This window comes from Chaetura pelagica, unplaced genomic scaffold, assembly GCF_000747805.2.
Source record: "Chaetura pelagica isolate M959 unplaced genomic scaffold, ChaPel_1.0 scaffold189, whole genome shotgun sequence".
In the NCBI taxonomy this organism is placed as follows: Eukaryota; Metazoa; Chordata; class Aves; order Apodiformes; family Apodidae; genus Chaetura; species Chaetura pelagica.
This window is the reverse complement of record NW_009970716.1, coordinates 3,306,808-3,320,431: the sequence shown is the minus strand read 5'-3', so window position 1 is coordinate 3,320,431 and position 13,624 is coordinate 3,306,808. Positions and strand designations below refer to the sequence as shown.

At 36.6% G+C, this 13,624-nt stretch overlaps 1 protein-coding gene across 3 annotated transcripts in view; it reads right to left on the bottom strand.

The window, feature by feature from the left end:
* Positions 1–13,624, bottom strand: part of PDS5A (PDS5, regulator of cohesion maintenance, homolog A (S. cerevisiae)) — a 75,484-nt gene that overhangs the window by 43,476 nt on the left and 18,384 nt on the right. For all 3 annotated transcript variants that reach the window (XM_010006106.1, XM_010006108.1, XM_010006107.1), the window contains exons 2-3: positions 1,062–1,265; positions 574–660 (exon numbers count right to left, since the gene is read on the bottom strand). In XM_010006106.1, coding sequence (XP_010004408.1) covers positions 574–660; positions 1,062–1,265 — 291 coding nt within the window. The remainder of the gene's footprint in view (positions 1–573; positions 661–1,061; positions 1,266–13,624) is intronic.

The window sequence follows — 13,624 nt, the reverse complement described above, 5'->3', positions numbered from 1 at the left end:
TCTGATTTTGTACAAATAAAAGCAGATTGACAGAAATGGTTAATATATTAAAGTCCCTGTTTCTAGACTTTTATCTTCATGCTATGAAACAAGTTTTAAACATCAATAAAAGGTTTACAAACAAGATACTGTTTCTAAATGCACACTTCTTGTCAAGAGTAGGTTTTTCTGATGTTTTTAAACCAAAATCTTATATACCTTCTCCCACATAAATATAAGCAGCTTTGCATTTTAATGCAAATGCATTTCAGCATTTGAAATTCTCTCTTGATGAGACAGTGTAACTGTAAGGGTGTGAGATACAAAAAACCAGTGTATACAATTATAAGACAAAGGCTAGATGTTGATAAATACCAATACTTTTAACACGTTCTCAACTATAGGCTGCATAAACTTATTAAATGCAAACAGAATTCTAACTGCTAAAAGAAGCAATTCATTAAAATGTAATGAGTCTTGTGTGATTTACAGAATAAAAGACATTTCCAAGGCATACTGGCACATCTGGAGAAAGATTGCATTTTTTTACTTATAGAGCAAATACCATCTACTTAGTTACAATTAATATGTTACCTCTAACAAGTAAAAGTATCTGTTAAATTGAGGGCTCTTCGTGTCCTCCAAGCCTTTTAATTGTCTTGTAATAAACAAGAATATGTCCTGTCAAAAAATGATAAAGTGTTTATAAGCTTGATCCAGCAGAAAGTGAATACAACCTTTCATTCAGCAGTGACAACTACTCACATGTACCAACTTATGATGTAAGAACATCAAATGAGCCTTTTTAGGCAGTGACAGAAAGCTATCACCAATACAGACACTGGTTATCTAGTCCTCCTTTACACATCTCTGGCCCTTAAAGTATTACACAGGATTAAAGCAACATCTCTTTAATAAAACTGAACATCAATATAAATGAGTAAAAAAAACAAAACCAAAAACAAAACACAAACATTTTTGGTTGGTTGGGGGTTTTTTGGGGGGGGAGCAGTGATGGGTATTTTTTCCTCAGTAAGCAAATGAGGTAGGAAGAAAGCCTTTATTTTAGAAAGAATTTTTACCTTAAGTTTGTCATGGGAAGTATATGGAGCTTCAGGAGCATAGATACGAAAGATATCAGCCAAGCAACATGCTACAAGGAGGCGCACATCTTTATTAGGATTCCTGAGGAAGAATTCAGATGCAAGGTGCAAGGCTAATGGGAGATACTGCTGCTTCTCATCCTCCGAGTCCTGGTCCATATCCATGAAAGTTTTTACGACCATCTGAAAAACACAGGAAAAAATCCCACATTTTAATGCCTTCTGCTTTTATTCCTAATTACTAAACAATACTTTCTAAAAGAATGCAAAGCTATCAATACATGTTCCACTACATGATCACAACTCTACAATATTGTTTCTGTTAGGACAAACCTCAGAAAAAGAGAAGCCCTAATCTGATGCTTTAAGTCCTATTTGACATGGTATTTTAAATTAAGACACCGAAAAATGCTTTGCAGCTCTGCTTATTTTCCCAGCTCTACTTATTTTTAACCTGAGGGACAGCACAGAAACTGCTGCACACTGATGAGGTTGGAGATGGCAGCACTTCTTCACCGAAGTAATGCAAGAGCACCTCAAATGGAGGACTTGTATGAGCATGGACAGTATGACGGGCTGCAAGCAGTATGGCCTAACATACACTACAGAATGATGCAGCTGCTTCAAGAGCTATACCAACACTTGAGAGGACCCTAAGAGGCCAGTCTTAAGCTCTGCATGTATCCAGGCACAGAGCATAAGAACTACTAGATACCAGATATCAGGGAAGAATCTAATTTCTCATGTAAAGTATGTCTAATGCTGCAGATCTATTCTGCTGCATACTCAAAACTGCATGTATAGCCTTATCTATGTAATGAAAAAAATAAAATATATGGTTTCCTTGCTTCTTCTAGTACAGTTAAGAACTACTGTTCCTAGGAAATGCCACAAAAATGATTTCGTTTTAAGTATTAAACAAGCCCTGCTAATTGAAACATCTCAACATTATCATTTGGCAAAACTGGAAGTGAGAATCTGAAGAAATAAAAACTTGCAAGTTTAACTTTCGCAATGGGGTTTGTTAAAGGATGAAGGCAGGACATCAGCACAAAACTAGGAGACATGTCACAGATTCTTAATATGACCTTAGTCAAATCGATCCTTGCATACATTCCTCCATGTCACTTGAGCATCCTTAAGAGTTAAAATCGTGAAGGACAGCCATACTGCATACCCAGCGTATTTAGTACACCCATGAAACACACACAGTATGCACAGTGCATACATTAAAGAGATGTAAGGGAAAACACAGAATGATATATCAAATTTTCCCCAAGGATATTAACAGTAAAACACAAGAGGAGATTGAGCTCACACAGCTAATAAACAAACCTCTTACCACAGTTCTTCTTTTATTGTGTCATTCTAATGATACTAAGGCTGTTCCCTGTTAATAAGCATGCCCCTGCTTCCAACACAAAAACACTCGTTCAGCTTTACCTCCTCCCTCAAGTTTTGGAACCCAGTAGATCTTATAAATTAAAATAAATGTTTGACAGCAACCTTTCCAGCAGTACATTACTTAAAATTCTTCTTAAGTTTCTGTAAATGTACAAGTACATTCCTTCAGGAAGAAACTTGTAGCAAAACCAAAAATCAAGAAGCGGGGAGGGTGGGGAAAAGAAGCAATCCTCAACCCAGAATAAAAGATAACTTTACAGACACAGACCATACAAATCCAAATTCTACCTGTATTATTAGTCTATTTCCCTAAAACTATTACTGAGTTATATTTTAAAGCCTTAGCTGACAGGACAAAATATGGTTCTATTGGCAGCACATCTGTTACAGTGTTACACATCATCTGTCCTTCCTAGAACACAGAATTAAAAAAAAGCAAACACACCACCAACATGGTCTTCAAAAGCTTCCAGATTCTTTCCATAAGAGAAGGCTTAAACAAAACAACAAAACCATCATCACAGCAAAAACCAACATGATGCAAACCAAAAAGCCACCACACTCTCTGCTGGTGGCAGGACAAGGAACAGCCATGACCTGCAGCACAGAATTCAGGTAACTATTACTGAAAGCTTTAAAAACAGAGGAGAAAGAACTAAAAGATACGTGAAACCTACCCTGGAGATTGATTACAAACTGCATCTGTACCATATAAACTTGTCCCACTGAAGTTCCTTCCAGTCTTTTCACTAATTTTATTAATAAAATATATAAATGACCTTCTGCTCCTTCCCATAAGCCTGACTTCCTTTCTTCTTACATGTTTCATAAACTTCATAACCAGAATACTCTCCTAGATTCAGATGTCTCTTTGGGTTCTCATATTCAAATGACAGTATGCATAAATCTTGCAGATATCACTTCTCTGATACGTCAAAAACAGACATGGCAGGGCAGCACTTTGCTGTGAAAACTCACACAACTTTCCCATTTGGTAACAGAATGTTTGGATATTCTGGAATTAAAGTAATGAAACTAAGTATTTTCCTATCTTGCCTATTTAAAAACACTGCAGCCTTACAGATTTTCTCTGTGCTGCTCTTAAATTCAAAAGTGCCAGCAAATATCCACAAAACCTCACTCTTTTTCCCTGCAAAGCACTCCTTGCTATTTCTTTTCTATTACAAAACAAAACCTGAGCAGTAACTGGATCTCTGGCAAGCTGCAACTGCTGTTTAACATACTGATATACATTACCTCCGTTGTTTCTTTACAGGACTGTATCTCCTTGTATTTGTGTGTTGTCTTTTTTTTTTCATAATAGTCTTTGGTGCATGACATTCTGTTTATGGCACACGCCGAAAAATGAACAGAATACTATATTGGTTTTTATATAGGATCCCAGATACCAAAGGAATACAAATAGTTAATCATATGTATGTGGTACACAAAATATATATTATATATGATATAATGCAAATGATGAAAGTAATAGATAAAGATATTACAGAGGGTAGTAGTCATAGTTCCCACTTATTCTATATTTTTTTATGACTCTGTTCATGTCCTGTTATAAATTATGTGCTTTCTCAGAGGAATTAAAAAGACCAATGCAGCAGTTGCATGATTTCTAATAAATATCACCAAGTTCTTATGAAGGAGTTTTTAATTATTTTTAAACCCAAACTGGAAACCACTTTTGTAACATAAATGTAACAAGGGAATTTGACATAGCAAATAAGCCCTCAAAAATTCAAGGCTGTGGTTACTACTTTGTTACAACAGAGGGATGACATGAGTTCCTACTGACAGATAGATTATAGTACAATTATTTTATCTCAAAATCTGCATGTTAAGGAAATCATCTTTACTAATGTTACTCATATTATATGTACTTTATTAAAGCAAATTACATTCAAGATGTCCATCTTAACTATCCTTGTTCTACTTGAAAAAAAAGGCTAAGAAAACAAGACCTCGCTTCAGTTCCGCTTTGCATTCAGGTTTCCACTTTAGGTTTAAAATAAGTCTTAACTTCCCAAAGTTTTGACTCAATCACTATTTCAGAGTTGGTTATTAATTATCATGCTAAGAAAGTTTTTATTCCAGGAAAAAGTGATTCAACTGTAACATGAATTCACTACTTTTTCAAATTACAGTACTATTGTCTAACTGAAGTGTTGCTGTGCAGTCGAAACAACTCTAGCTAGAGCACTAATATTAATTTATATGAAAACCCGCAGACTTACTAGCTTGCATTGCAGAAAATTGTTGCTCCTATGCAAAAAGGAGACAGAACAGTATTATTTAAAAATATTATATAAAATAATCCATTCTTTTCCAAACAATTAAGTACTTGTTTTAAATACTAATTACTAGCAAATGTAAAAAAAAATAGTTATTCACAGTTACAATCAAATTCATTCTGCATTCCTTTTGATTTAATGCATCTCCATTAAGTTATTACATATTGGTACTTTAGCTACCTTGCAAAAATGTGTTAAAACTAATCTAGAAATTTTCATTAGTGCAATTTTTACCACAGCACCTTGAAATTCTCATTACTAGTCCAAGATTTTTCTCTCCTAGGCTCTGCAGACGTATAAATGGAATCCTCTGATTCTAACACTGGAGATGGCACAGAACCACAAGTGTCTTCAAACTAGTGAGAACAATAGTTAAAGTAAAATCACTCTTAGCACATTATGAACATACTGAAAATTGAAGAATTTAAAGCTTTTGCGGAGGCATCTATCTGATTGCATATAATCATGCAACGTGCAAGCCAGTCACTCTGGGCTTACCTTCTTACACACTGGAGAGAAATGCAGAGACCACCTCTGAATTCAAGCACAGATATCTATGATGACATCAATGTAAGTCAGGACAGTTTTGCTCTGGATTTCTCTACACTGACCATGAAAGCAGCTCAGTGTGACTGAAATGAGGTGAGATGCAGCCTCTGCCTGCAGCTTCTTCTCAAACTGTCAGCCTTTAAATTGCATTGAAACACACACCAGATGTTGCCAAAGTGGTGTTCACAGTCTGTCCACACCTCAGATGCAGCTTACCTGTGGTCTGTTTTCAAAGACAGTAAATAAGCATGGTAGCTTGGCCTTATGTCACCGAGGTCCATGTGGTGCTTGTGCAAGACCTATGCCCAGACAGGAATACTAACTTCTGCTGTTCAGATCCTGGTTTGTTTCCTGACCATTGTCATGGTCTAATGCTGGACAAGCACTTCAGTGAATGACATATGCTCTCTATCAACCTCTCTCCCTTCCCAGAAAGGGAAGGAAAAGAGAAGAAGGGAGAGAGACTTAGGAGTTGGAAACTAAAATACACAGCTTTAATGAAACAGTAATAAAAAGGAAAATAATGCACTATATACAATTATATACAAAGCCACCATCATGCTCCTCCCCTCAGTAATGCTCAAGTTGTCATGGAAGCTGCAGGGTAGGCCCTGGAAAAGTCCCAGAATGAACTCCTGGAGTTTGTGACAGATGGGAGCTGGATGCATGAATGCACAGATTCAGAAACACACAGATCAGGATCAAAGGCAGACAAATGGACGGAGTCCTCCCAGGACACCATCCCTGGATAAAGGGAGCTTGACCTTCATGATCCCTAAAATTTATGCCAAATACGACACATATGGGATGGAATACTTGTTTGGTGAATTTTGGTCACCTGTCTGGTCCACTCCTCCCAACAGGAGGGTCGCAGGTGTGACCCCCTTACTCCCTTCTGGTTCCACAGTATATGATGTTTTGCAGAACCAAACAGTAGTCTTTGTTCTGCATACTATTCTCCAACAGTAACTATCAACATCCAGCATTATCAATCCTAGAAGCAGACACTGACAGAAAAACATGCCATTAATTTCAGCAACTGCAGCTACTTAGAAGAGACTACTAAAATTATTAGAAAGAAAACTGGTAGATTTAGGTGCATGGTTTTTTGGATCAGGAAGCTCAGCTACTGCTGAAACATACTGATTAATCCAATATTATAGGGAGGAGACAAAGAGAAGACAGGGTAATTAGTGTAGATGGAAAAAAAAACTCAAAACAGTGCTTGTAGAGCAGAAGAAGCAGGCAGATGTAGAAAATCTCCAAGCTAGTTACAGTATGGGGAAGGTTGCATTTGTTCTACTGTACTTACTAGACCTTATTCACTATATGAATAATTTAATAAATATTCCAAAGAAGTAACATTTAACCAGCCCTGGTGAAAGGCACTTAGTATCATAAAATTCACCTTCCAACCACCAAAAGAATAAATTTAATAATTGAGATAATCTGACACCATTTGCTGTTACAAGAATAACATCAGAAGTTAATTTTGGTATTAAGATTATATAAAAAAAATATTTTGAGGTAAAACTTCCCCAAATTGATGTGAGCCCAGCTAACTCTTCCAGAGCTTAGACAGCTCAGGGAAAGATACGAGAGGGCTGAAATCACAGTGCATCCAAATGCTGCAATTTTCAACTCTGTCAAAGTGTCTTTATAGTTTTTCTTTGCACGATTTAAGCAGTATTATGGGTGACTCTTGCCATCAGCTAGTAAGAATAAATTACGTTATTTTACAGAGACGTAATCATAAAACACAGCAAAATCCACAGACATGCATATCTGCAAAAAAATATTTCTAAATAATGCAAATTCAGGACAAGAAGTCTTGGTCTCTCTAAGATATACTCCTATGTATCAGCCAGAACCACCAAACAAACATGGGCAAATGAAAATTACTGCATGGATATAATTTTTTTTTTTTTTTTTTTTTTTTTTTTTTTTTTTTTTTTAATGAATCGATCCAACAACAAAAATCCCACACAACTAACACCCAAACAAGAAGTATAGCAACTGGCCAGAAATTAGCAACTGTTAATCTAATAATCAAGAAAGAAGATCCTGCCAAGATACTCAACAGGCTGACATGAACAGAACTTTAGAACATAAGCCTAATTTGGAAAGGCTAAACAAAGACAAAGGATAACACTAAAAAAAGGAATTACTTTGCTAACCTGATAAACACTCTTTGATAAGATAATCAACTCTCTAGACAAGGAAGAACAGAATGGGCAAATTGTCTGAGGGTCAAGAACAGCACCACACTGAGCCACATGGAAACTGAAGATGTTGGAAGAGATGAAACTTAGCCCAGTACTGCCTCCTCAGCCTCTTCCTAAAATGTTAAACAGTTAAATTAGGTTTAATAAATGTTACATAAATAAATAAGTTTATTGGTGGAGAAGGTTGCTAGAATGTACCCTATTTGCTATTTCCATAAACAACTGTGGTACAAGAAGTAGAAATGGAGCAGAATGATACCAGCCAGGGACTGGCAGTAGAAGACAGGATACTATATAAGAAGAACAGAAATACCAAATATTAATAATCACTCTATGGTCATATGCTTAGTGCTTAAAACCAAGAACCCGTTGTATTAAGAGCTTATCAGATGAAAACAACAGGAGAAGAAAAAGACGGATAGTTATTAGACAATTTTAAAGAGATTATGAGCCAACAGGCTATGTGCATGAAAACAATGAAAATGCAATTGCAGGATATGACAGAAGTAGTATTTCCAGTAAAGGGAAGGAAGAAATAGCAATACAACTAATAAAATGCTAAAAATACTAAAGACTGATTTGAAACACATCACTTAGGTTTTATTACTCTCAATGATTAAAAAACGGAACTCAAAATGGAAAAGGTACAGAAGATGGCTACAAAAGCAGTCTCAAAAGCCTTTTCTTGTAAAGGGACATGAGGAGACTGTGGTTTGCTTCATCTCTTAATAGTGCCATTGATGCACTGGAAAAAGACCACAAACAGAAGTGGTTAGAAATGGGCCAGCAGCATCTCCAGTTGGAGAACTGGGGCTACCATCTTACCACCAGAAGCAGATGATCTGGAGCACCATCATCTGACAGGGTTTCACTTCATGGTAAACAATTACTTTTTAGGGTGCGCACTTATCAGAGTCATAGCTAGACAGAAGTAGATGAACAAATTAAGCAAGGGGTGTATGTGAATCATAGAAACAATGAACTGGAAGGGAGCCGATGGATTTTTTCTGATGTTTTGCTGTTGTCATAAGTAAAAAAAAGTAGCACTCCCTTCCTAGTACTGTTACTAACTCCTGAAAAACAAATTTTATTGCCCAATTTCCACTACAAATTCTATCTCATTTATACTCTGAGAGGACACTTAACTGGCTCTGAATAACTCAGAAAATAACTCAAAAAGTTGAAGAAAAAAGATAATACAAAACATATTGTATGCTTTTTGGGGCGCAGACTATTTTGTCTCCTTCTTCATACCCTGCTCACCAAGTGAAGACAATGACCAGGGTTTCTAGATGTGACTGCAGATGTATCAAAAGAGACGCAAAGCTTATGCAGGAAGAGCAATAGTAGTCATTACAGCAATATCCCTGTGACTAGGCAAACAGTTTAACTGGCTATCCTTCCCCTGAGGACTAACCTGCACTGAGCTTTTCTTTGGAGCCTTTGCCAACTGCCAGTCTTAGACTTCTAATTGATTACTATCTTCACATCAGTAAAACAGTACAGTCTGTATTATTTTTACTTACATGGAGCAACTCTGATAATACTTTCCAGGAACCCAGATGTAAAATGAATGTGACATATTGAAAAAGCAGGGAGACTGATTACTACTTATAATAAAAACCATATACTGAGCAGTTAATAACTTGATGGAACTTTCTTGATAGAGTTGTTTTTAAGTAACTAGATAATGAATATAAACATCACACATACAGCATCATAATCGAAACAGGACAAATACGGTTACCAATTTGGGAGGGAGGCTGTACAATTACCACATGTATCTCCATAACTAACACAGTAGAATTTCAATTCTGATATAAATCTAGAAGATTCATCAAGTAACATAAAGGCAATAGACAAGGGGGAAAAGGCAAATGAAATTACAAAAATCAGATGCTTTAGTATTAAACGTCTTTCACAGCTCAAATTAGAACATGCTCTTTAAATAGTGGCAGAATATTTTGCCCTGCAAAATCAGTCATGCAATGTTGACATCTTGATTACAGTAATTTGTATAGACTGCTCAAGGAAAGGTTGCAAAGAAGTATGCTTCCTAAAAAGAAGTAAAACAGTGTCCTTCCTGCCCCACTGAAGAAAATACTATTACCAATTTTTATTTTATGCGATAAATCTTGTAGCCTTTGGCCATCAACAAATCCATGGGAAAAATCAGATGCATGACATGCAAAGAAAACACTGTATGTCCATTCTTATCACTTGAACTTTGTCAACATACAACCTCTTATTCAGAACTGAGTATTTCATCAGACAGTAAAACTGACTACAAATTTTTTTATTGTAGAAAGATCTGGAAGATTCAAACCCATTTTTATACAATCTCAGTTCCTTCACTACTCTATGTAATAGTAAGGTGCTTTTTCCTCCAAGCCAAACGATACTTTAAAGCAGGTTTCACTATACTTCATGGAAAAATGTCCCGTAAATCAATTCATATCCACTGCTGTAACAGTATGAGAACTTTCTCATGTCTCCTCTCATTTCAAGTTGGGACTACCTTAAGCTGTTGAAATAAAAAACACCACTCCTCCAAAACAGGCTATGATTTTGTATGAAGACATTCAACTTTGTCATTAAGGAGAAGGTAGCTTATAACCAGCTTTGAAGGCAAGCAGTTTAACAGAACTTCCCTTATAACTGACTGGCTGGAGTACTATCTTTCTTGCGGTTCTGTATATACTTGAGAGGGGAGGAGAAAAAAAAAAAAGAAAAAAAAAAGGAAGTTGAAGCACAGACAGAAATCCAGATCTGCCTACCAACAAGGAGTCACAGCAGTACACTGTTCAAATGCCTTTCCCAGTAGCTACGGTTTTGGTTCCATGTGACATAGAGATCCAGTTTAACCACTTGCTGCCACCATCTCCCTCTCCCTTTCCCATTACTCACCCTGCCCTGCTTGAAGTGCCATTGCATGTTTTGCACTGGCCGCAACGCTTGTTAAATAACTCCACAAGTCAATTTGAAGTTACTAATCTGGCTGAAAACCTCCTCAGAAAAAGACCCGGGTAGTTTTTTGAAAGGCATAGTTAGATAATGAATAGATCTGGTATGTTCCAGAACCAGCAGAAGGGAAAGTAGATAGAATACAATGGCAAAGACTGAAGGAAGAGAGAAGAATTCAGCCTTCTGATACATGAACTCTTAACAAGCAACCTAATAGCTACACAAATTCTTAACCTTAACAGTGGCAAGCAGATGAGGCCTGAAATGAGCAGCTATATTCAAATCCTATTAGTCCCCCCCAAAAATTTACCTTTACCTCTATTCATTAGAAAACTGACAAAACCATAATGTGATCACTGATCATTTTCAATTCAATGTCTCAGAAATGTTTTCACAGTCCTTTCCAAAAGTTGAATCCAATGTATCCATTAATTTTTGTTTAATTATATACTTTCTGGGTTTATATAATGACCTGAAACAGCAGAGGTTCTACATTTCCTTTCCTAAACTATCACTTTTACGCTGTCTTCCAGATTCTTTTAACTCTCACCACAATGTCATCTCATACCTTTGAAAGCAAATGTTCTCTAGAACTGCAGTACTGCACAGAGCACATTCACACAGTATTCAGATAAGCACACATGCCTAACTTCTATACAGGAATCATTATACCCATAATGTTTACCATTTGGCTCCACGTGCAACGTTAAATTCTATTAGATTTGTGGACAGAAGCTATTCAGTGAAAGATTTCACTGAGCAGCCTAGACTGATGCATCAGGCCTCCCTAATTTTGTCCTGTACAACTTCATAAAGCCAGCAAAATTTTGTTTTCTCTCACTGTTCCTCACCTTGCTTTTACTGACAGACTAAACACTTCCACTGAATTCACTCCATTCACTTAAATAATTTCATTTAATAGGGATTCTGTGAAATCCTCCTTGGTTGTAATCAACCAAACGGAGGCACTTCTTCATGATTCCTGTTTCCCAAACAGCTACAAGGCTTTCAGGCATGCAGAGTACCATCTAACTGTAGGTCATGGTATTGTCAGTAACAAAAATTATTTATTTAAATATGCTTTATGTTTGCACCCCCCTCTTGATGCATGACAATACTTGACTACTTTTAAAGTAATTTTCATATAAGAAACATTAAAAAATATTGTTACTTTGACCTTGTCATACTAAAATCCTGCAAGTATTTTGTTAATCTAGTTTTTAAAAATTCCACAGTTTTCTATAACATAAGCTATAATACTATGGATCAAATAATATGTTTTAACAAGATATGTATATTTCTTCTCAAATAATGAGAAGGAAGAGACACTGCACATAAGGATCAGCACATTATCTCTTCATACTAATGTTATTCACTACCTCTTATACATCCATTATTTGAGCATGATGCAACAGCATAAATTTTTATTTAATTTTTTAAAGGAATTCAGTCTTCAACATCTTAGCATCTAGTCTTATTACTAGAAAGATCTGTAATAGAATTATTTCCAACTTTCCTGCCAAAGTCTAACAATTGTTGCAAGTACTCTAAATAAAGTTCATAAACTAAAACACTGAAAGCTTTCTAAATTTTCAGAAACTTTGCTTCCACATATACATATACATAACAAGAGTATTTGCAGGGGGACTAAAAAGAGCCTATTCTTTAAACATTCTAATGATAATTCAAGACATTAACAGTTAGGAGCATTTAATTTAGTAATACCTTTCCCCCAGGTATACTAGCCACTATTATACATGGTTGGGGCAAAACAAAAAAATTCTTAAAAGCATATTCCCCACAGTGAAGGGGTTTCTATTTCCATATGAAGTTTCCCAGGTACTTTGGAAATAGCCTCCAGATGTGAGGGAGAGGATTCATCATAAGCAGTTCACTGCTGTGTGATAATTCATTTCCTCTTCTCAAGAGGTGGTGCTGGACAAGAAAAACAACATTTTCATTTCCACTCTGAATTGACTGCAAGGATTCATTTTGAAATTAATATGTAAGCTCAATTCTTGCAACAAATTACTGTCTTGGAGTTTCACTTCAAAACACAACTAGAGGGCTATGCTTCCAGCAATACTGATTTTTAAAGACTGTATTCATGTCTATTCCTACACCACAGTACAGGTGTATCCTATGGTACATTATACAGTTTCCCAGACTCAGTCATCCAGAAGGGACTGGTGTATAAAGCACATCATGCTCTCTTTCTGCTTATGTTCCAACTCAGCCAATAAACAAGATCCAGAAAAAGGCTTTTCATTTTCCTTAAGAAAACACAGTCTTTTATTTCAGCAATCTTGTAAATTGTGGCAAGTTGAAGATTTGCTGTATCTACTGAGGCAGAAAATTATGCAAAATATTTGTACCTTGATCTTTAGCTCTAATTGCACAGTTTGCAACAGTAAGAGAAGAAAGAAATTAAAATTACTTTCAGGGAACTTGTTCAATGACTGGCTATTACACATTAATACCATCATACTCAGTAGCACACGAAGCTATCAAGGTGAACAAGAAAATACTCTTCAGCTGTGGCACTCATGTTTTGGTTTCTTTAGAAGCCAGGTTCCACTGAACCTTAGGACCAAACATCAGGAGGTGGGCGAATCATGTGAAACCCTAGCATGAGTACCTATCTAGTGATGAAACTGCACTCAGGAATTTTGTCTGCATGCCTGTATATTGGGTTTGCATTGCAAGGTTTGGGTAGAGGGGGGAACTACAGGCATGACTTCTGTGTGAAGGTGCTAGAAGCTTCCCCCTATGTCCCATGGAGCCACTGCCAGCTGGCTCCACAACAGACCTGTCATGGTAAAGCTCATCAGTGACAGCAGTAACACCTCTAAAGCAATGTATTTAAGAAGAAGAAAACAAATCTGCACAGCCACAACTACAGCTGAAGAGAGGAGTGAGAATATATGAGAGAAATAACTGCAGACCCCAAGGTCACTGAGAAAGGAGTGGGGGGAAGTGCTCCAGGAGCAGAGATTCCCCTGCAGCCTGTGGTAATGACCATGGTCCAGTAGACTGTACCTCTGCAGCCCACAGAGGTTAATGGTGGAGCAGATATCCACCTGCAGCCCATGAA